Genomic DNA, 25,000 nt, shown 5'->3' on the forward strand with positions numbered 1-25,000 from the left:
TTGCTCCGAGAAAAATGTGGGTACCAACAGCACGGCTTGAACCCTGGGTCCTACCTGTATAGATGTGATCCCTTATCCACTCGAGCACCCCAATAAAGATAACGATACTTATATCTTTCTACCCAGCTATCAGTCTTCAAATGATGATGCAAGTCTCCAAACCGGAGTAGTAGTAGTAGTAGTAGTAGTAGTAGTAGTAGTAGTAGTAGTAGTAGTAGTAGTAGTAGTAGTAGTAGTAGTAGTAGTAGTAGTAGTAGTTGTTGTTGTTGTTGTTGTAGTGGTGGTAGTTGAAGTAGTAACATATTCGCCTAATGAGACCAAAACAAACAAAAACAAAACAAACCAAAACAAACAAAAAAAAAAGAAATTTCATCTAGGTAATTATAAATTGTTTTATCAATCTTCACATCACGAAAATCGATAATGCATAGAGTATATAGCCTACTGCTGTACTTTGGGAAAACATGTATTTAAAAATTTGGCCAGAAAACTCGATCTTTAAATATCGACCGGTTTAAATGACCCTCATCTTGGCAAAAACTCTCAAACCTGGGACTTCGCGAAGTTGGCCAAATTTTTAAATATGTTTTTTTTCCAGAGTACAGCAGTATAGTCTACAATCAGATATTATTCGAACAACTACCAACATAATTTAGAATTCACCTTTAACCTTCACGATTAGAGCTCGGGAACATCAAATTTCACAATTAATGCCAACAAGGATGTAAAGTTCTTCCGATAAAACAACCTACAGATCAAATCAACAAAGCCTGAGGAAAAAGGCAAGCTATACTACATTATATCGCACTGCGATGCCTTTAATCTAATCCTAAAAATATTGATTGATTCATTTAGATTTAGGCATTTTTTGCACCCTCTGAACTATAATAACTTTATCCGTTTTGAAATAAGGCAAGTCGATAGTAACTTTGGTCATAAACTGGAATTTGTTGATGAAACATAATTCAAATTTGCAACAATGATACGGGTTTTGATGAGCAATGCTCCATTTATGTGACGTGTTTTCATTAGAACTGGGGTAATTATAATGTCAATCCATCTGACACAATAAGCAAAGCGGGAACGTTGACTGATAATGAAGCAAAAACCATTTCATCCCCCATCCCCTATCCTACAAGTTTTATTCGCTTTTTTAGAATTATTATTTTAGAATGGTGTACTTTATTTAAATCAGGTGTCATTTATACAGCACCATCGTTTATTTATGGCTTGACCTAGCCATAGTTTTTTTTTTTAAACTCTTAAAATTATTCAACCATTTCAGTTATTAATTGAAAAAAAAAAAGATATTTCAAACATAATATCATATTATAAGGGTGCTACGCTACACAATACCGGGAACGACCGGAAGCAACCGGAAACAAATGGAAAAGAGCGGAATGGAGCGGAAACGACGACGATTATGAAAAGTTGGAAAGTAAACCAGGAACTCCGAGAAGTGTACACCAGTTGCGAGTGAACCTGGGGCTATTGGAGGAGGATATTAAAGGGAAATGAGCCTGGAAATATGGGAGATGGATACTAGTAGGAAAGGAACGGAAATGACCAGAAACGACCGGAAAGAAGAGTGATGCGCTGAGGTAAATGCTCACATCTGCCAGTCGGAAATCACGCACCAACACACAAAACGGAATTTTTAGGAAACCCGCCAAAACCCGACGAAACCGACCAAAGTTATGGGAAGGGGGCAGCAGTGGTAACCATGGACTCAGGGAAGTATACACCAGTGGGGAGTGAACCTGGAACTATGGGAAGAGGATATCAGAGGGAATTGAACCTGGGACTATGGGAGAGGGTACCAGCGGGAATTGAAGCCGGACATGGGAGGTGGGCACCAGCGGAGAATGATTCTAAAACTATAGGAACTGGGCACCAATGGGGAATGGACCTGGGGCGAGAGGTTCAGGCGACTGCAGACGGGTCAAAATAAATGCTGCCACATTAGTCTTTCGAAGGTGGAGGTTTGACTCTGCCACACTTCTCCTTCGAAGATTACACTGGCTGCCTCTTGAGAAAAGGGTCAAATTCAAAGCATGTGTCCTAGTTTATTGTAGTCTGGAAAACACTGTCCCTCCCTACCTCACAGAACTCCTAAAGAAATATTCGATAACCCGATCTTTGCGTTCCTTCAACGACACCACCCGTTTGGCTATCTCATGCAATTTTACAAAAGCGGGAACATGTCCTTTTCTTATTTTGGTCCATCTGTAAGCAACACCATTCCACAGAGCATCTGTGAGTCCAAATCATTGTCTGTGTTCAAGAAATCCTTGCAAACATTGTTTGTTTGTTTTTTTGGATGTACTTTCTAATAATACTCTTATATAGAGCGCACGGTATCCTCAACCATGAGGCTCCTGGCGCTTTAAATCAACATAAAACATTGTTTTATGTTGATGTAAAGCGCCAGGCTGTCATCTGCATTTTTTGCGGCCGCAAATATCAGGGCGATCCGCAAATTTCCCAAAATTGGCAAATCGTGGCAAATTTTGGGGAAAAAAAGAAGCGAAAACAAAATAACGAAAAAAAAGTGCGAAACTTGAGAAATGTTGCAGCTTTGCCTGGGCCCACAGAACTCTGTGCCTGGGCCCAAACCAAGGGAAGCTACTCTCTACGGATAATGATCCTTTAAAATCTTTGTAACAACGCTATTCACAGTCATTTCATTTCTCCTTTTCATGTAGCCTCCTTAAATGTAATAAATTGTCTTTTATATATTTTTTTTTCTGTATCGCGTGTTAATTTTTACTGAAACCTTTAGTTCTCCTCGGCAAATTTTGGGGGATTTTTTGGCAAATTTTAGGTCCCAATTTGGCAAAAAATGCAGATGACAGGCCAGGAGCCTCAAGATACCGTGCGCTCTATAAGAGTCAATTATTATTGTTATTATTACACTTCAGCACGATTTCCTCGAACTCCTCGGGACATGCAAAAACGTTTGAGGAAACCGTACATTTACTTTATTGATGTGTTACAAGGGTGTGTTTGTTTGTATGTGTGTGTGTGTATGTGTGTCGGAGGGGCTTAAGAGATTACTGTATCACAACATTAATTTACCGCCGTAGCCAACCATGAGTACGTCATGGCGCATGGTACAGAATTTGGAGCTAATGGCGAAGTGAAAGAAAATAAGCAGAGAGGTGTCTTTTATGCAAGACGATGGAGTGTGTGAGTGGATGTGTGTGTTTTTGTTTGTTTTTGTTTGTTTTTTTTGTTGGTTTTTTATTTTTTATTTTTTTTTTGGTTTTTAATGGCTTTACGGCGCTTGCCACACATTTAGGTCATTATCAGCACCAGTAAAAAGGAAGAAAATTGGATAGTAAAGACATTTTCGATATACAATTAAAAGGGCTTGAAGAAAAAGTAAGACAAAGGGAAATCAGTTCAAATAGGGAATAGATTTAGATTCCAAGAACACACTATCAGTGTACTTAGTTTGACCTAAAAGTCTCAAGCAGACACCAGCACAGGTCCCCACTAAGAAGAATTCACTCAAATGTTTACAAATCATGTTAAAAATAAAAAATAACAGTACATAACAGAGAGATGATTTACAAGGAAAAAAATATCATCTCCCTTAACTATAACTATACATTTGACTATTTCCCTCCCAGCCAATGACTCCGGCCAGGGTCAGGACAAAACCAAGTAATCTTATTCCAAGACAAAGACAGAAAGCAATCCGAATACAGACACAGGGTGTTAGAAGACACAGCAAGTACCTCCCTGCCCACTATGGGAGGGCATGATCCCCACCCAGAATGCGTAAAGAGATACACACGATACACATATAAGTAATTATCAATATCACAGTAAGTCATCAGTGGTCGAAATCACCAGGCGCAATTAAAATAAAACCCTTTAACTAATTCATTTTTAAATGTTGGATGGGTGAAATTAGTTCGAGAAAACAGTGTTCGAGGTAAAAATTAGTTCCAGGAAGGAATGGAATGATAACAAAGAATAATAAGGGGAAAAAATCGGGCCATTCCAATGAGTTCAAGGAAACCGTACTGGAGTGTATTATTATTATTATTGTCATTATTATTATTATTATTATTATTATTACAATATTAATATTAGCGCTCAAAGCACTTTACAATGGATCTCCATGTGACGAGACATGACGTGTGTAAGGCGATATTACCATCCCTTTATATTTTTATACAAAAACGTTGTTAACGGCCAAGTACCTACTCATTTTAAACTTTAGTATGATGAAAGAAAGTGATTTAAAAGTCTTCTCCAAGCACTCAACTTCGTGGGTCTTCCTGGGACTCGAACCCAGAACCTTGCAGTTCTGTTTTAGACTAAACTAAAATAAAATTCCTCAAAGACTCAAAGCATTTTTTATTTTCTTTACTATTTGTAAACAACTATAATGTTTATTTGTTGTATCCTATTTGGAGTAAAAAGTCAAGAACATTTAAAATGAAGCTGAGCTTCCATTTTTTTTCTTTATTTCAATAACATCAAATAAATCCATAAAATTAAAATTAAAATATTTGAAATCGATAAATGTTTCAGAGGATGATGGAATCACGGGCAGAATGACATTCGTGGGGTGCTGCTGACAAAAACCTTCAGTCATCAAACAATGCACAACCCAAGGCAGTCCAGAACTTTACACAAACTGGAAATCATTTCATCGTCTTTAACGTTTTTGTTTGAAAAACCTGCATAGACTGCCTGATGAGAAAAAAAAAAAATTCAATACACAATACGAAACATGTTCAGCTCTAAGCAATCCATTTTACAACACAAATTCCTACTTACATAAAGGATTATAGTATCTTGTTAACTATCTTCTGATCTTCTGAAGACCATTGGAATTTTGCATACTTCCAATGCCGAAATAAAATGGACAAAGACAAAGAGAAAACTTTTTTCACCTTATCATCAATGACTAATGATTTTGTTTACAGGCTGTGTATTGAAAATGGGATAACATAGAACATAAATTAAAGAATGGTAAAACCTCAAACTCTCACTTCCTTTTTTTTTTTTAAATCGTTTCACATTATATTTCTTGCTTTTTCTAAAAAACCTGAAATTCCTTGATAATTTTTATTTTATCATAATCCCATTCCATTACCCTAAGTGCACAAAGCTGTTTTTCCCAATCCGTTTTTGTTAAAGGTATTTTTCGTCTATCCTTCAGCATTGCCTGTAGATGAAAAGTAATATCAGTTTGGCAATATAAAATGGATGAAATGTGCAAAATGTGAATTTAGACAAATTAATAAAAACCGTTTGAAATTAGTTTTATTTTATAATCGCGTGCATTTTAAAGATATATTTGTTACAACTTTCTTTGAGAATTTTATTATCTTTTGTTGAATTAATTGAGGACATGAATTAAAAATAAAAGGAAGAAATAAATTTTAATTTCATCTACCGTCTATGTCTTAATGAACACAGATACCCTAAGATTTTCAATGACCATTTGTTGTTGTTGTTGGCATTTTGAAGTTTAAAAAACAAATGCCAGAAAACATAAAATAAAACACTTGAATCAAAATCATGTTTAAGTTGTTTAACTTTTATATTACTCTGCTATCCATTAAAATCAAACGCTTGGAATTTGTACTTGAAAGAATTAAATCCACATTGATAAAGCATTTTTTATTTTAAATAAAGGAAAAAATAATGCAATTGCATTTTTATAAAAATTGTCATGAGCCTTCTTCTTCTTCTTCTTCTTCCCAGTCTGATGCATCTTAAAAGGTCTCAATTTTGCTAAGAAGTTTGATACCAGCAGGTAAGGAAAAATGAGTAAAAATGACAGTCATGTTCAAATTTTAATGGAACTCAAATGTGATGTCACACCTTCTTTTTCTGGTTCAAAACTCCTTTAAAGCGTGTAACCAGTCCTCGGGACAATGAATGAATAGGTAATATATTAAATCATAAGGTGGCATAACTATTTTAAAAACAGGCTGATTCTTATGATTTACAGGACATAAAAGAGCGATGATGGATCATGTTTATTTACGACCAGCATTTATTTAGGCTAGACATTATGAAACCAGAAGATCAGCTGCCCAAGCTACAGTGTAACACACATTCAACAAGTTCATGCATTCAACGAACAAGGACAGAATTCCTAAATCATGTTCTTCTTTGCCATAGTAAATTTTTTCACGTCACCCACAAATGGTTTCACGGTTTCAACTAACTAAACTGAGACTTAGGGCCAATGTTTTGTTTTTGTTTTTAAGGGTTTTACGGCGCTTGCAACACATTTAGGTTATATCAGCACCAGTAAAAGGAAGAAAATGGGATAGTAAAAAGTTCTAGAACTACAATTAAGCACCCAAGAAAAAGTAAGACAGAGGGGAACTGAGAACAAATAGGGATCAGATGTAGATTCCAAGAGTATACCACCAGTGTACTTAGTTTGAGATCACCTATAAGTCTCATCCGGACACAAGCACAAAATCCAACAAAGAGGAATACAATCAAATGCTTACATTATAAATTGAAAATAACAAATATAATAATACATAACAGAGAGATGATTTACAAGGAAAGAAATATCATCTCCCAAAACAATAACTATGCATTTGACTGTTTCCCTCCCAGCTAGGACTCCGGCCAGGGACAGGACAAAACCAAGTAATCTCATTCCAAGACAAAGACAGAAAGCATGTTGAAAACAGATATATAAGGGGATAGAAGACACAGTATCTACCCCCCTGCCCACTATGGGAGGTCAGGAACCCCACCCAGACTTAGGGCCAACACACTGGCCTTAGAGAGAGAGAGAGAGAGAGAGAGAGAGAGAGAGAGAGAGAGAGAGAGAGAGAGAGAGAGAGAGAGAGAGAGAGAGAGAGAGAGAGAGAGAGAGAGAGAGAGAGAGAGAGAAGAAGAGAGAGAGAGAGGAAGAGAGAGAGAGAGAGAAAAGAGAGAGAGAGAGAGAGAGAGAGAGAGAGAGAGAGAGAGAGAGAGAGAGAGAGAGAGAGAGAGCAAGTTGCATTGTGCCCTTGCCATCGTGATCTCATCATCGATACTTTAACTTTGCGCTCAGTCAAACGGCTCACAACATTCGCCAGCATGAAATAACGTACCAAGACACACAACTATGTGTAACCTTGAACGTTTAGTCCGATCGATACAGTTTAGTGAGAGCTACTCATAAAAATGGCTAGGTAACAACAATAACAAAGTGACACCAACATCAACATATTATCTTTTGCCTGAACTGACCAAAATAAAAAAAAAGAAATTAAGTTATAAAACAAGAATACAGATCGCGAACAAAAAAATTTTGATTACTGTGAGTCGCATTCAGTCTGATTGAGCACCACTAACAACAACACACTTTTAATTTTTTTTTTAAACTTGTGATCACCGTCATGTGATGTGACATAAATTTGTGGTCAGTCTCAGGCATAGCCATCTTAAGTGCTTGCCTGACGAAACAATCAGACTCACAATGTGTGAGTATTTATCATAATATACTGACACACTAATGAAGGAATTGCTTTGCGACACATCACAATGCCATGCTTATTTTTCAATTGCCTGTGACAAGCACCAAATAGCCATGGACTCAGGCAATAGTTTTATGAAGGGTATGCGCATGTGTAGACAAGTGCCCCGCTCTTCCTGTTTTTCCCACATCCTATCATGTCATCCCGCATATTGTGAGGGATGGTGGTGTGTGTTTTGTTTTTCAGCGTGAGTAACTCAAGAGTGAATTATATTCATTATTTTGCCAACAAAAAGGCATGAATCAACGAGATTAAGACACGCAAACATTGAGTTTGAGATCATATACTTGTCCAGAAAGCTTCACCGCAGTTTGTCTCTCTTGTCTTACAGCCGTGTTCATGTATTTCTCAGATTCGATGAACTTTTCTGGCTGTCCCATGTAGTTCGTCGAATGCGTCACACTTGCAAGTAGATTGGAACCAATACATTGACATCATACTATTGCTCCCTATTTTGTTGGGCATCTAAGCTTTCATCAGTTAATTTTATACTATACCTTAAACTGATCCAACAAAGCAATGTGTACAACACACAATAGAAACACATCGCAGCTTTCCAATCTCAGTTGCAAAGATTTTTTTTGCCCAACAGTTGGTGTGACCTCTGACCCCTCCACTTTAAATAAAATCTCTGAGCCTCCTGGACTTTCATACAACATTGGAGTGTCCTCGTCGTCGGGGTAGAGGCGAATATTGGTGATTAACAATCTAACTAACTCCTCTTTTATAATGAAATTCAGTTCCAAATCTGAAAAAGGAAATAACAATAATAATAATAATAATAATAATAATAATAATAATAATAATAATAATAATAATAATAATAATTATCAATTGGTCAATTACTCTAACATTAAAATAAATCAATAAGTCAATCAATCAACATGTCAGTCCTTGGTTTAGCTGTACCATATGAAATATTCAACATTTTTATTGCTGATGAACGAACGTTGATTTGTACTTGTTAGTTCTACATTTAATCTGAACAAAACCTTCTCCAAGATGTTAAAAGATTGAATTTGTGTTATAAAATATGTTTTTTATAGTTGATACAGTTCACTCCAGATAATCACAATACCTTGGGAAGAGCAAAAATGTTGCAAATAATCGAAGTTCAGTTTCCTGTCCAGTATTCCAACATTTTACACATATACGGTAAACTCAAAGCAATAGATTTGTCAACCAAAAGCAACTATGATGTAAGCCGGCATCTTATTTAGATTGGATTAACTTTCACTCTTTAGTTCTCAACATTTGTAAGAGTCAAAGAGATTAGCCGTGATGAGAGACAATAAGCTCTCACCAAACTTGCTGGTCACAATGCACAGTTATCAAAGGATATCGCTCAGTCTCTCTTTACAACTGTCATTGTCTATTTGTTGTCAAGATTATGCCCAGCCCCCTCCCCTCCTATTTAAGGGCCACAGATATCACAAACCCATACTGCAAAGCCACGCCCTCTTTTGACTCTTAAGAGAGTGGTGACACACTACTGTAGCATTAAACCCCACTCACTCTCAATTCTGCAACCTGTCACGATTTCATCCATGATGAAATTTATATATGATATGTTTGATTGACTTCTTAAATTTACCGCTTTTTGAGGGCAAAAATTTGTTGCGATTAACCAAAGTTTATAGCAATTAACCAGGGACTTTTACGTAGAATTAATTATGTTTATTGGGAAATGTTGCGATTAACAGAGTTACAATTATCCGGAGTGGACTGTAATTGCAAATGCTTTTCTTTCCATTGCGTTTCCATGAATTCTTTCTAAACCATCAAGAGGATGGTTAATTATTTTAGCTGCCTCTTTGATAGATTTAGAAATGTTTTATATATCTCTAAACCTGCATCTGCCAAACCATATAATGCAGCCAAACGCAATACACTTTTAATCAATGAGTTATAAACTCTTTAACATAGTTTTCTTCCCTATTTGAAATGTTCTCAATTTCCAACGGATGTATAATCTTTGGGCAACTAGGTGATAAGGAGGTGATAAATTTAAAATATATATTGGAAGGTGCAAAACGAACTTTTCTTGTGTTCATTGTGTTATTAATATTCGGAATGATATTGAGTTCAAAACAAAAACACTAGCTCTATTGACCACTTTAAGAAATTGATCAATGAAGAATTGAACTTATCAAGATATGGTATGAGCCAAAAACAAATGTGATTTATAAAGAGTGATTCAAGATCATGTCAAGTATAAGGCATTGAAAGGATGTGCAATCCTATATAGCCTTTAAGAAGATAAGATAAGATGAGTTAACATAAATTAAAAGTAATCTCAGACAAGGAGGAATATAGAGATTTAAAAAGATATATTTTGCGAGTATCAATGTGAAAAATAATCTAGCAGACACTGGTTTAGAATAAAAATCTGAAAATGTGTGTATGATAAAGTGCCTGAGACAAAACAGAAAGAAAAATACAAGAAAAATAAATTCCCAGAAATCAGCTTGCTTCAACTGGGGATCGAACCTCAACCTTTCTGATTACCAGTCAGATGTGCTACCATAACGCCAGTGCCTGCACCTAATTTGTCACTCTTTACTTACCCACCAAATCAGTAACCATCATCTTAGACACAATCTTTTCCTTCTCTACAATGACTGCATTATTTTCATTTTTTTTCTTCTCCAATTGTCTGGCACTTAATTTTTCCAAGATTGTCCTCATCTCATTAATGGAATAGCCTGTACAGGGACATATAGATGAGGCCACGTCGATTGACGGACGCAAAAAACTTAAAATATCAAATTTGTGGGTGCCAATTTCAACCTCCAGGACATCATCTGATTTACCCTTGGGTAAATTTGTCACAGAACTGTGATTGACATCTTTTTGAGAAACATGCAAAATAAGTGAAACACAGATTTTAAGCTGTGACAAGGGATTTAAGCCTACACAATCTGGTATCGGAATTGAATATTCATCAGAATATGTACCAGAGTGAAAACCTTTTTCCATTTTAAAGCAGAATGTATCTGTAAAGACTTTGTCTAAGACAGAGTATTGTGGGATAACAGTAACTAAAACGGTCCAGGAATTTGATAAATCAATATGACTGTCATTTCTGAGATGGATCTTTATGTCAGATTTTTCCTCGTATTTCCGAATATAGTCTATATTATATTCACAGTGAATTAATGGTCTCAATTTTTCATGTCCTGACGTTTTCTTTTGATATTGTTGATAAAGGTTGGCAAAAAAATTGAGTTGCGTAAGAATGGAGTCTAAGTCATTGGATTGTGTCTGCAATGTCTGGATGGTGGAATTCTGTTTTTGAATCTGCTGGATCGTGTCAGGAAGAAGTTGAATAGCTGGGGATGGGTGTGTTGGTGTGTTTGATGAGGACGATGTTGAGATGCCGATCATATCCAGATCTGATGTCAATCCCATTAGCCGAGGATCTGAAAAACATAAATTTTTAAGCTGGCAGTTTGGATTTATGATACTGACATAAAGAAGACAAATGAATAAACCATCAAATTAAAACAAATTAAAAAATCGGTAAGAATAAATTATTTATATATTTTTTGTGAATCTGCACAACAGAGATTAGATTTTAAATCAGTCAGGTTTGATTTATGAATATGAATAAAAAAATTTAATGAATCGAATATCAAGAAAAAATAATGTAATTATGAATATATTTGTATGAAACAAGTAAACAAAAGTCTCTACTTCATGTTTATTACTCATAATTAAACCGGAGTGTCTATTCATACTTACAGAACCAGTTTACTAAACCGAACCTATTAATATCTCAACCTCATTTAACTTACTGACTGTATATAATGAAATTAATTGCTACACTGCCAACTTTTCCAGCTCCCCAAAAGACTGACGGTATAGTAAGATTTACTGTGTAGGCCTATGATAATGAAGTAGGCATGAGTTAGGCGAAAAAACAAAAGAAGAAGAAAAAAAAAAAAGAGAGAGAGAAAAAAGAAAATGCTGTTGTTTACATAAGCAACAGATTCACTCTTGACCGCATAACCGACAAACCTGCTTCGTCGGAGTGTGCATCTTCCTACATTACCAAGATAATGATTTCACTCGTCGGGTGAGATGAACGAGAATTTTCTTGTCTTATACTATGGCCAGTCAAAAGGCATAGCCTGTTTGTTGGATTGTGATGGATTTTTAATTCAGAAAAGTGAGTGGAGCAGGCACTTATGTTGGCAACAACAAGACACGAAGTGAGTAGAAAAGTGCCAGAAGACAATAGAGAATAAAAAAAATTTTCGCGGCGGTGGTGGGGTCTGAACCTGCGACCTTATTGGTACGACAACTCCACCCGGCAGGTGAGAGCGTGGCTCTACCGTGTGAGCCATCCACGAACACAAAAATATTCGTTTCAAACCCAAAGTCATTTCTAGATCCTCTCTCACCCACTTCTTGAGATCGCCGATTCGTTCACCACCATCGCGAAGTAATTTTGACCAGCAGTTAAGCTTAATAGCCAATACTCTCATCACAAACATACAACATAGAAACGACTGAGACATTGAGTATGCTCCGGTGTACGGGGTGAATTTTTAATTCAGAAAAGTGAGTGGAGCAGGCACTTATGTTGGCAACAACAAGACACGAAGTGAGTAGAAAAGTGCCAGAAGACAATAGAGAATAAAAAAATTTTTCGCGGCGGTGGTGGGGTCTGAACCTGCGACCTTATTGGTACGACAACTCCGCCCGGCAGGTGAGAGCGTGGCTCTACCGTGTGAGCCATCCACGAACACAAAAATATTCGTTTCAAACCCAAAGTCATTTCTAGATCCCTCTCTCACCCACTTCTTGAGATCGCCGATTCGTTCACCACCATCGTGAAGTAATTTTGACCAGCAGTTAAGCTTAATAGCCAATACTCTCATCACAAACATACAACATAGAAACGACTGAGACATTGAGTATGCTCCGGTGTACGGGGTGAATTTTTAATTCAGAAAAGTGAGTGGAGCAGGCGTTCGTGGATGGCTCACACGGTAGAGCCACGCTCTCACCTGCCGGGCGGAGTTGTCGTACCAATAAGGTCGCAGGTTCAGACCCCACCACCGCCGTGAAAAAAATTGTTATTCTCTATTGTCTTCTGGCACTTTTCTACTCACTTCGTGTCTTGTTGTTGCCAACATAGTGCCTGCTCCACTCACTTTTCTGAATTAAAAATTCACCCCGTACACCGGAGCATACTCAATGTCTCAGTCGTTTCTATGTTGTATGTTTGTGATGAGAGTATTGGCTATTAAGCTTAACTGCTGGTCAAAATTACTTCGCGATGGTGGTGAACGAATCGGCGATCTCAAGAAGTGGGTGAGAGAGGGATCTAGAAATGACTTTGGGTTTGAAACGAATATTTTGTGTTCGTGGATGGCTCACACGGTAGAGCCACGCTCTCACCTGCCGGGCGGAGTTGTCGTACCAATAAGGTCGCAGGTTCAAACCCCACCACCGCCGCGAAAAAAATTTTATTCTCTATTGTCTTCTGGCACTTTTCTATTCACTTCGTGTCTTGTTGTTGCCAACATAAGTGCCTGCTCCACTCACTTTTCTGAATTAAAAATTCACCCCGTACACCGGAGCATACTCAATGTCTCAGTCGTTTCTATGTTGTATGTTTGTGATGAGAGTATTGGCTATTAAGCTTAACTGCTGGTCAAAATTACTTCGCGATGGTGGTGAACGAATCGGCGATCTCAAGAAGTGGGTGAGAGAGGGATCTAGAAATGACTTTGGGTTTGAAACGATTATTTTTGTGTTCGTGGATGGCTCACACGGTAGAGCCACGCTCTCACCTGCCGGGCGGAGTTGTCGTACCAATAAGGTCGCAGGTTCAGACCCCACCACCGCCGCGAAAAAAATTTTTATTCTCTATTGTCTTCTGGCACTTTTCTACTCACTTCGTGTCTTGTTGTTGCCAACATAAGTGCCTGCTCCACTCACTTTTCTGAATTAAAAATTCACCCCGTACACCGGAGCATACTCAATGTCTCAGTCGTTTCTATGTTGTATGTTTGTGATGAGAGTATTGGCTATTAAGCTTAACTGCTGGTCAAAATTACTTCGCGATGGTGGTGAACGAATCGGCGATCTCAAGAAGTGGGTGAGAGAGGGATCTAGAAATGACTTTGGGTTTGAAACGAATATTTTTGTGTTCGTGGATGGCTCACACGGTAGAGCCACGCTCTCACCTGCCGGGCGGAGTTGTCGTACCAATAAGGTCGCAGGTTCAGACCCCACCACCGCCGCGAAAAAAATTTTTATTCTCTATTGTCTTCTGGCACTTTTCTACTCACTTCGTGTCTTATTGTGATGGATAGTGATGTTTCGTTGATTTTGGTAATTACTTCTCATTAAATTATATCAATCAGACTATTAACGTTACAGTTTAAACATTCTTTTGTGTCTTGGTAGATTATATTCAGATTATATTCAACTGGTGGACGTTGTGATTATTTTACCGAAGCACATTGCATCAATACAGATCCAGAGAGAGAGAAAGAGAGAGAGTGAGAGAGAGTGAGATGAGAGAGAGAGAGAGAGAGAGAGAGAGAGAGAGAGAGAGAGAGAGAGAGAGAGAGAGAGAGAGTGGGGGGGTTGGGATGGGAAAAACTAAGAATGCTAACAGAAGATATTTTTTTTAATACAAGATTAGTGACACAATCTCGCTAGATAAGTATAGATAGTTGTTTACAAATAAGAAAAGAAATGAAGTTAATGTTACTCTGCTCGTTGTTATTTGTTTTTTAGACTGTTAGGTGCTTGTTTACATCGAAGATATAGAAAGTTTGCGAGTCATACATAAATTTATTTTTTTTTAAACAATCACGACAATAAGATAATTGTTCATAGTTTACAAAGGAGAAATGTTACTTGAATCATTCTGAGAGGTTTTCCAAAAGAGTCTTTCAATCTTTGTCATCATCAGTGTGGTACAGTTTTCCAGAGTGACAACAGGGAGGCTATCGTCTTGCTTTAGACAAAGTGTGGCTGATTCCACAGAACATCCTGTTTAAATGATTAATAATAAAACAATTAATTTTAGACCTTATAAATTACAAACTACATAGATACAAACTAGGAAACAGGCAGTGGGGAAAAATAAATATCTGAAAAGGTGTGTATGACCAAAATAAAACAAGAAAAAAATCATCCTGCAGGGATTATCTATCTCCCCAGTAAAGGCAGATTTTTTAAGGATTTTTTTCTTGTATTTTTCTTTCTGCTTTGTCTGGCACTGTTTCATGCACACATTTTCAGACATTTTAGCTAAGACGTTCAATGAGAAATAAAAATAAATAAAAAAAGATAAATACAGTTGTGATCAAAAGTAACATCACAATTTTGATATACACCCCATGGCAAGAAATATGCATAGAAGGAAATTAAATTATATATCACGTTAAAAAAAATTTAAGTCTGCTTACAATGGTACCAAATATATTCATATTAACATCACTTGATGTGAAATATGGTGGTTTGAAAGTAATCAATTAAAGATCCCTATTTGGTAAAAGTAGAACTCAACACAAAATAATGCATTCACTGTAGTAAGTTGTCCATGTGGGTTCAAAGATGTTGCACATTTGTCCACATTCGTTGACAACAAATTCAGTTTTCTGTTGTAAACTGTTGGATCGTTATTTTGCTCTGACATCGAGATCTAAAATATCTATGGCAAAATCTTTTAACACCCACAAAGCATTGCCATGCCAAACTGAATTGTGAAAATCGGACAAGGTTGCTTAGACATTTGAAAGTTAGATATGGTGTAAACAGGGCGACTAATATTTTTAACATTATCAGTCTGGCGCGAACACCACAACCGATTTTTGAGTGGGTCAGTTAAAGATCTGCCAAAGCAAGGATAGCTGTGCGTAAACCATTGCCCACATTGATGAAGATATTCTTCACAGGCATGAAAAAGGCCCATTCAAAACAACCATTGTTCAGGAACTAGGGCAGTGCAACAGACATATGCAACGTTAACTTGAAGAGGCAGGTTTGAGTGCAAAAATGGGCTCACAACCACATACAATGGACTCTAAATAGATGATCACAGGTGATTGAACGCTCAACAATACATCCGATAAATCTTGCAAACACACCCCATTCTGTTTATCAACCACCCTGGCAATAACATTTGGCATCTTGGCCCTCGACCATTTTCCACCTCGTAAAGCCTACACTACCCAGTGCTTCTTAACAATGTTGAACCCTTAATGTAGCCATCCCTGTCACCAAATACAAATCCTATGGAACAAATGCGGTCTCAAATTTAATCTCTCAAAAACTGCCCTTTACAAAAAGAGACAAGGGTGAACTTTTTACTTTTGTAACTGAAGTTTGAACCAAAATAATTAACGAAACTGTCTACAGTCTTACAATATCGACGAGGAATCAAGTTAGGCCCTTGCTTGATACTGAAGGGGACACATAAAATATTGATGACAAAAACCATTTCTGCTAAGTTGCGAATCTCAGTTTTTAGTTACAGTACAGCAGTGTGTCTTGCTTGTCAATAAATCTGTGATTTTATGAATTCTCTACCTTTTCCCTCTCAGCTGATATATAACACTTGTGGATTTATTTCGTATGTAAAGAGAGTGAAAGAAAACAAAAATGTAACGGTACTTTTGATCATTATTGTATAATACCATCCCAATGGAAAAATTGTCTTCAGGGTCTAACTTTAAAAAAAAAAAAACAAGACAGATGAGCCCTGGCCTCGGCCACAATGCAATGCTTGGAAGTGAGCAGTCGGGCCCCAATTGTTGCTCAATAAAAAAAATGAGATGCAACCAGGTTTGAACCTGGGAAAACTAAGTGCAAGAGCAATGTTTTATCCATCCTGCCATCTCATCCCATAATCCTTTAAATGATTGAAAATACAAGTATTTTGATAAGTTTGGCTGACAGAAACCAAAATCTATAGTCATGACCTATAAAAATGAATACACTATCGAATTCGAAAATATGTTTGTCAAACCTGTGCTATAGATGAACTGTTGTCCCATTTGGATACAACACACAACAGAATGAGGCAGACAAAATCTTAAAGGTAACTGTTCACATGGAGGCCTCCGTGGTGTTGGCAACAAAAGACAGCACTCGCCTGATTAGAATAAAAGGTTTGAAAGAAATAAGATCCCAGAATAAAGGAGAAAAGACACCAATGTGTCCACACCAGAGTTTTTTTTTTGCCTGCAAATCCTTAAATTTAAAAAATGTAACTGCAGGTACTGTTATCTATGGAGTACACCGATGTGTTCTTGGGTTGAGTTTTTATGTTTGAAGAATGAAGATAGTATTTTAGAGTGCTAATCACCGAAATTTCATATTTTTGGGCAGTTTAACTCAATGTGCACTTATTTGCATGTCTGATAACCCAAATTGTTAAGGGCTCATTGGTGTTATGGAAATACTCTCAGACCAAAGGAAAATATTGTCCATTTTAACCATGTTAAATCAAGATCATAATTGCATTCAGTTAAGAGACCAGCTAGTATGTGCACTTTGGTGTACATGCACACTTTTAAAAAAAAATAACTTGAAGATTAAACAATGTTAAATCAAGATCATAACTGCATTCAGTTATGAGATCCGCTAGTATGTGCACTTAAGTGTACATACATTTTTAAAAATGAATTTGAAGATTTATGGATTTTGTATTTCACAATTTCGATGCCTATTTTTTTTTCCAAATGCCATTATCGCATTTTTGATGTACCATTTTAAAGGCTTCAAAATGTAAGCCATGACACCACAAAACAAAAGAAGTGATATTAAAAGATGTCATTATGTAATTTAGTTTATTGTAAAGGCTGTAGTTCAAAATTTGTATGAGAGAAAGGATTTTTAAAATCATGTTATGACTGATGCTTGAATCACTCATTAAAATGTTATTTTATTTTAATTTTCTGGGCAAAATATTGAACATTTTTTACAACATATCCTTAAATTCAAGAAATAATTATTAAGAATAAAATTTTTTATGTCCTTACTTTATTCATCACTGAAAGGAAATTTGCCTTTAGGGCCTATTCCAAGTGAAGACTGAAATAGAGTCAGGTGTCAGCCGTAGTACAGTGATGTAAAATGCACTCTTAAACAGAATAAAATTTGGACAGTTTTGTATTGCTTACAGCTATATCAAATACATTGTGAAAAATGCATTCCTTCTAAATTAGAATGAAATGGTACTAATTTAAAAAAATGCATTTTTAAATAACGATGTTTGCTTTAACTTTAATAGGGGTGAGAATGACTGGTCACAAAAAAGGAGGAAATTTTTCATCGTGAAGATCATGACCCATCCATGCGACCATAACCTATAAATTTGAATTTCACTCAAATTTACTGAGATGCGATCCAAAATTTGTCTCGAGGCAATTTCTAACACGACTCGGTGGAATTTCAAAAGTTGAAAGTGTAATTACAACATTTGGTGGTTGTAGCAGGGATGATGGTGGTTGTAGTAATAACAGTGGAAGGGATGATGATGTGGTGGTGGTTGTAGTAATAGCAGTGGTAGGGATGATGTGGTAGTGATTCTAGTAGTAGTATGGATGATTGTGTGGTGGTGGTTGTAGTAGCTGTGGTAGGAATGATGATGTGGTGGTAGTTGTAGTAGTAGTGGTGGTAGGGATGATGTTGTGGTGGTTGTAATAGTAGTGGTGGTAGGGATGATGGTTTGGTGGTAGTTGTAGTAGTAGTGGTGGTAGGGATGATGTTGTGGTGGTTGTAATAGTAGTGGTGGTAGGGATGATGGTTTGGTGGTGGTTGTAGTAGTGGTGGTGGTAGGGATGATGTTGTGGTGGTTGTAATAGTAGTGGTGGTAGGGATGATGGTTTGGTGGTGGTTGTAGTAGTAGTGGTGGTAGGGATGATGTTGTGGTGGTTGTAATAGTAGTGGTGGTAGGGATGATGGTTTGGTGGTGGTTGTAGTAGTAGTGGTGGTAGGGATTATGTTGTGGTGGTTATAGTAGTTGTGGTGGTAGGGATGATGGTGTTGTGGTGGTGGTTGTAGTAGTAGTGGTGGTAGGGATGATGAAGTTGTGGTGGTTGTAGTAGTAGTGGTGGTAGGGATGATGGTGTTTGGTGGTGGTTGTAGTAGTAGTGGTGGTAGGGATGATGGTGTTGTGGTGGTTGTAGTAGTAGTGGTGGTAGGGATGATGGTTTGGTGGTGGTTGTAGTAGTAGTGGTGGTAGGGATGATGATATGATGGTGGTTGTAGTAGTGGTAGTAGGGTTGATGATGTGGTGGTAGTTGTAGTAGTAGTGGTGGTAGGGATGATGGTTGTAATAGTAGTGGTGGTAGGGATGATGGTTGTAATAGTAGTGGTGGTAAGGATGATGTGGTGGTGGTTGTAGTAGTAGTGGTGGTAGGGATGATGATATGATGGTGGTTGTAGTAGTGGTAGTAGGGTTGATGATGTGGTGGTAGTTGTAGTAGTAGTGGTGGTAGGGATGATGGTTGTAATAGTAGTGGTGGTAGGGATGATGGTTGTAATAGTAGTGGTGGTAAGGATGATGTGGTGGTGGTTGTAGTAGTAGTGGTGGTAGGGATGATGATATGATGGTGGTGGTAGTAGTGGTAGTAGTTGTAGGAGTAGTGGTGGTAGGGATGATGGTTGTAATAGTAGTGGTGGTAGGGATGACGTTTGTAATAGTGGTGGTGGTAGGGATGATGGTTGTAATAGTAGTGGTGGTGGTAGGGATGATGTGGTGCTATTTGTAGTAGTAGTGGTGGTGGGGATGATGATATGATGGTGGTTGTAGTAGTGGTAGTAGGGTTGATGATGTGGTGGTAGTTGTAGTAGTAGTGGTGGTAGGGATGATGTGGTGCTATTTGTAGTAGTAGCGGTGGTAGGGATGATGTTGTGGTGGTGATTGTAATAGTAGTGTTGGTAGAGATGTTGATGTAGTGGTTTTGGTGAGTGTTTTTTTTATTCAGTGATGATAATAGCAATTGTCAAAAAGGAGGAACATTTCTCAGTCTATCGATCAAACACAAGCAAAGAAACCTAGTAGTTAGTCAGCTTATAAATACAACCCAAGAATCTCTCAAATTTAAAGCCATAGTCAAAAGGTAAAAAGGAAAAAGATTAAACTAAGCCAACCACCATTGCTTTGTTTTAATATATCATCTCTATATACCAGATGATTTAATGTGGTTGCGAAAGAAAGAGAGAGAGAGAGAGAGAGAGAGAGAGAGAGAGAGAGAGAGAGGGGGGGGGGGGAAGGAGGAGAGACTTCTTTACCAGAATAACTTATGTATTGACCTTTTGAATTCTATATCCAAAAAAAAAAAAGAAGAAGAAGAAGAAAAGAGAAATAGAAAGAAAGGCAAAGGGGGGAGAGAGAGAGAGAGAGAGAGAGAGAGAGAGAGAGAGAGAGAGAGAGAGAGAGAGAGAGAGAGAGAGATTTAAAAAGCAATAGGTACCTACAACAAGGGGAAAAAATCCAGACCCATTTGTCCCTCCCCTTCCCCTTCAACCATCAACTAACTAATCAAAGAACACTACCTACTGGTCTTCTGTGTCTATTGTGACATCTGGTGCCATACTGTCTGGCCCAACGTCATAAAAACGGGACCGTCACTAAATTTCACGAGACTGAGCACAGGTGTCAAAATATGACATATGACATAATGGTGATTTTGTGGTTTTGAGGAAAATGTTTGACACGGCAAATTTGAAAAAGGAGGAAATGTGATGGGATGGGCGGAGATAAACTACCATTTAGGCGGAAATCCGCCTTTAGGCGGAAGATTCTCAGCCCTGTTTAATAGTATAATTGTGCTTTTGACTCTCTTGTGTAGTTGTGACTATGTATGTTAAAATAGCAATTTACTGAAAATTTAATTTGTTAAATTCTTAAAAAGAAACCAAAATAAACAACTTTTTTCACATTGTATTGCAGTAATAGTAGTCCTTCAGAGCAATTTAGGCATACAGAGCTAAGCCAGAATCTATTCTAATTTCTGTAGTGTTAAACAGATGTAACGTAACCATATTGCTTGCCACCAAATCAACAAATGGAACAGAAAAAAAACCCTTGACACTTCCGGAAACCAATAATGTAGCAATGACTATCCCGCACAAATCTTTGGGCCTCTTTTTCGCTCACGAAGTGCCCGAATTCGCGTCAAAATATGGGACGAAGCTGTTTCGTATATGCTATTTTTAAAAATTAATTACGATGCTGTTTATCGATGAATATGACTGAAAGTTGGCACACAGTTAGAAAAAAGGTCATTTTAGATTATGTCAAGCGACAAATCTCGTGCGACTACCAGAAGACCGTTAAAAATAGATTTTTACTCTTTGGAGTAAAATATTTCTAAAATTACCGGGTGTGGAGGTTTTGTCGCTGACAAGGTAATACATGAACATTTCTTCTTTTTGGTTGTAAAATTTCATATGAATATGACGAGTACTATTCCCGTATTTTACAAAACACCATCCTAATTTGCTCTTCAAGTTTCAATCTTTTAATACACTTATTACGCAAGATACAACCAAAGGTCAAAAAAAATGCCGAAAAAGCGTCCCATATTTTCGCGTTTTTTTTCCTCTTTACAGGTCATCCAAATAAATGACACCTTTGAAACTGCATAACTTGTTTATTTATGAATGGATTTTCAAAATTCAAAAACATTTTTACTCAGTGGAGATAGGGCTTTGATTTTAAACAAAATTTTTCCTCAAAAAGAGAAAAAAACATTTTTCATAGTCATTGCTAAATAATGGTCCCTTTCCTTGTGAGGCAAGTGTTCTATTGTTCTATCAGAACCCACTTTTATTCTGTGAATTGTTAAATATACATAATGACATCAAAGAAGAAGAGCATATAGCCTGATCAAAAATTGCTGTCAGTTTAATCATGAAAGAAAATTTCACTGACCAATAGGATTGACAGCAAGCAGTCCAGCTACACTCCCATTGTCAGGGCCATCGAAACCCATCATCATTGCCGAACATAGAGTCCTTGTAACTGCCTCATCATCACTACTCGATTTCTTCTTCACTGATACAAACAAGACAGAATTCACTGCATCGTGTAGTTGGCACAAAGGAAAAAACTTTCCCTCTTGCCCTACTGATTTGAGAGGTCTCCAATACACTTGGCCATCATTGGTACATAGTAGAATCACAGATGACCTCACCAGCCCTGCTGTTTTGCCGAAAAGAGAGGCAAATGTTGATGATGGTATACATATATTTCCTGAGTCGACTGAGCAACAAGCATGTCCAGGAACTGGATCTGCTGTTTCACTTGTGGAATGGTGATTAACTACATACAAGTGCCGAGACTCTGGTCTGTCATTATCTGTTGCTTGAACAAAACAGACAAGATAAGAAAGATTAATGAGAATTTAATTTTCAGAAATGACGATAATATCCTTATGCAACTAGTGTCTAGGACCAAAATCATAGACTTTTTGTTCCATTTTTGAATGAAGGATTAAGTACAAATAAGATCAGTTTGGCTTGATATGCACAACAATAAAAGTAAGTATTGATGTTGAACTTAAATTTTCAGACAATAATTTTATTGTTTCAATGGCAACTGTTATGTTATATTAATATGTGACTCAATGCCTCCACGACTCAATATTATATCTGGATGATAAACGTGATGAAAACTAAATTCATATTCAATAATATATGAATCGGGTAAAATTTTAAGGTTTAAATGAGAAGAATGGATAAAGATTTTTTAAAGTGTGGAAGACAACATTTTTATACTCTCAGCAGTCATTTCAATTTTGAACTTACTTTTTGGAGTACGACAACCCGACATAATGCCAAATTGAGGTGATGGGTGATACACAATATATATTTCAATAGCTATGGAAAAGACACTTACTTTGAAATATGGAAGACTTCATTGACGTTAGCAAAATAGCTGTTGGAGATGGCTTGCTTGTTTTGCTACAGTCAAGAGGATAAATTTGTATCAAAGCTTCATTATTCATGTCAATCAGAATATATAGAAAACCTTCATCACAACAGTGGTCAAGAACCAAAAAGGACTGTTGGTAAACATATTCCAGAATCATTCCTTCTGATTCAATTTTGGTTGAAGATTGTGAGAATGTTGGGTCCATTGAAAACTTCAAATCAAAAGGGAATTCAATGTCACTACCATCAGAATCAATCAAATCGTTAGATGGTTTCTGTCTCGATGTGGTCTGTCGTGATTGGTTGATATTCTTAGTTTTCTTTCCAGTTTCCTTGAGCAACATATGGAAAATGTCATCATCCTCATCATCCATCTTGATTATTGTCCTTAAAAATAGACAGAGATTTTTTTCAGAAAGGAGCATTTACATAAAGCAATACTTAATAAAAATGCTCAAGGCACTTTAAAAAGGATTCAAAGTCAATAGTAACAATTAATAAGTTGGATAATACATGACGCCTATATAAGGCGATATTACAGAGGTTTTTTTGACAGACAAAATGCTGTTAATGCTGTAAGCTATCCATATCCTCAATCATGCATATTAAAAATTAACATTAATGATAACATTAAGGAATAAAATGGGACATTAGCTAAACATGCACTGACTCATTTGTAACAAAGTCAAACAATGTTGAACATGGTCAGTGACTATATGAATGAAAACGATAACAAAAGTTTGACCCTAATGTTATGTCTATGAGCAGGTCTGTAAATTGTCTATTCCAAAATTGTCTGAAATTTTCTTTTAATCATCAGTTACCTCAACAGACATTGATAATTTATTGCTGACTTTGCCTTCTATCCGGTGAAGGTTGCTTCCACGATCTACAAATGTTTCATGTTTCAGAATCGTTTAGTCTTTGTATTCAGGAGAATGCGGCTCAATGAACTTTTTCCTTGCAAACCACGTAAAGTTAAGAATTCAGAGAGAAGCCGGCAAAACAAAATAACAAAACAAGGACATCTGTTTCTGTTCCAAATTAATTATTCGCTTTTACCTATAAATAATTTGACGGAAATTTTGCTGGCATGTTATGAACAATCATAAATTACAAAGAAAAATAATGATGCCGAAAATTGTTTGTTGGAACCTGTTACACCAAATATAGCAAATTGTGTATGAAGAAATATGATAATATGACTCGTCGTGAATGTGTGTTGTGTGACAGGCAGAGCCATGTCAGAACTAACACGGACCCAGTGATTCAAGCAAGAGGTAGCCAATGATGATAAACATGAACAGGGCAATCCCTATGATAGTAGTAGCGTATGGCTACACCTCCAAATGTATTTCGTCAACCCAGCTTCTAAAGTCTTCCTCCGCCCTAAGGATGGTTTAGTAGCCACCTTCAAGTTTAGTGACTGGACAGTAGAGGACGATGTGATCGCTGGTCTCTGGGGCTGCCTGACATTTCTGGCAGGTATCACTGTTTCCAAGTTTCCATCTGCACATATTTGATGTAGTTCTGCCATGTTCAGTTAAGAGGCGGTTTGAGGAAATCCAATTTCCTGGCCCCATGATGGCCACTCATCACTGTGCATGTAGCAAACAAAGTAAGAGAGAGAGAGAGAGAGAGAGAGAGAGAGAGAGAGAGAGAGAGAGAGAGAGAGAGAGAGAGAGAGAGAGAGAGAGAGAGAGAGAGAGAGAGAGAGAGAGAGAGAGAGAGAGGAGAGGAGAGAGAGAGAGAGAGGAGAGAGAGAGAGAGAGAGAGAGGTCTTGGTACATGACGTAATTATAGTACTATAGTTACGTCATGCTTCGGTATAATCATCCATGGTCGTACGTTTCTGTTATTGTTTAATTCATGGATTTAATTTTATTTATTTTCCATAGGGGAACACATTTCATCAAATTTATTTGGCCTAATATGTCCCCTGTGGTAGAGAATAATGGATTGTCTGATTTCAAGCAATTGCCTGCGAATTTTCAAGCATGTATGAGCTAGGCACTTTACATATATTAACCTACTCAAGTATTAATGAGTTCCTGGCTCAAGGCAGTTATGGATATTATAAAACTGCTGGTGAGAAAAAAAAGCCATAAAATGTGATTCGTAAAGTATGAAATATAATTTTTTTCCATATATTCCACTGGTGGAACAAACAAGCATTGAGCCATTTATTACCATAAAAATTGAATAATTTCTGCTAACTATCAAAGATAATGACTTCAGTTCTGATTAAGTATACAAAAAAAAGATTCAGGTTTTGGTGCCCAATACTTGCAATCATCAAACAAATAGTGCCTACTTCTCATGTTCACACCCCAGTCGAGGACGGAGCATGTATGTATGCATTTGAGAGGCTCGAGGCAACTGAAATCATACATCAGTTAGGTCAGAAAAATGTTGGTAGCTTATGTAAAAGAATTGTTCAATGCTGGGCGCTGTGAGCTGTCATATGTTTTGCTAACCAGCTGTTTTAACCAAAGAATATTTTTGTCCAAAGAAAAAAAAAGGCAATTTGTATAATGCCAATTTCAAACGGAAAAAAATGTCTTAAT

At 37.0% G+C, this 25,000-nt stretch overlaps 2 protein-coding genes across 7 annotated transcripts in view; both read right to left on the bottom strand.

Annotated features, from left to right (window-relative positions):
• LOC144968645 (organic cation transporter protein-like) overlaps positions 1-990 on the bottom strand; it is a 43,291-nt gene extending 42,301 nt beyond the window's left edge. The window contains exon 1 of one of the 2 annotated variants that reach the window (XM_078907190.1): positions 664-990. The gene's annotated coding sequence lies outside the window, so the exon portion shown is untranslated. Of the gene's footprint in view, positions 1-54; positions 233-663 lie in introns of those variants that run through there. The other variant, XM_078907191.1, reaches the window with a different exon arrangement.
• Positions 991-4,459: 3,469 nt separating this feature from the next.
• Positions 4,460-25,000, bottom strand: part of LOC144968646 (uncharacterized) — a 22,000-nt gene continuing 1,459 nt past the window's right edge. Inside the window, exons 2-9 of one of the 5 annotated variants that reach the window (XM_078907192.1) lie at positions 22,399-22,820; positions 21,433-21,864; positions 16,516-16,641; positions 14,400-14,534; positions 10,085-10,939; positions 8,015-8,265; positions 5,117-5,188; positions 4,460-4,710 (exon numbers count right to left, since the gene is read on the bottom strand). In XM_078907192.1, coding sequence (XP_078763318.1) covers positions 4,612-4,710; positions 5,117-5,188; positions 8,015-8,265; positions 10,085-10,939; positions 14,400-14,534; positions 16,516-16,641; positions 21,433-21,864; positions 22,399-22,820 — 2,392 coding nt within the window. In that variant the 3' untranslated portion in view covers positions 4,460-4,611. The remainder of the gene's footprint in view (positions 4,711-5,116; positions 5,189-8,014; positions 8,266-10,084; positions 10,940-14,399; positions 14,535-16,515; positions 16,642-21,432; positions 21,865-22,398; positions 22,821-25,000) is intronic. The other 4 variants (XM_078907193.1, XM_078907195.1, XM_078907196.1 and 1 more) reach the window with 4 other exon arrangements.

The sequence above is a fragment of the Berghia stephanieae genome, chromosome 3, assembly GCF_034508935.2.
Source record: "Berghia stephanieae isolate SIO BIC M18660-M18661 chromosome 3, UCSD_Bste_1.3, whole genome shotgun sequence".
NCBI lineage: Eukaryota > Metazoa > Mollusca > Gastropoda > Nudibranchia > Aeolidiidae > Berghia > Berghia stephanieae.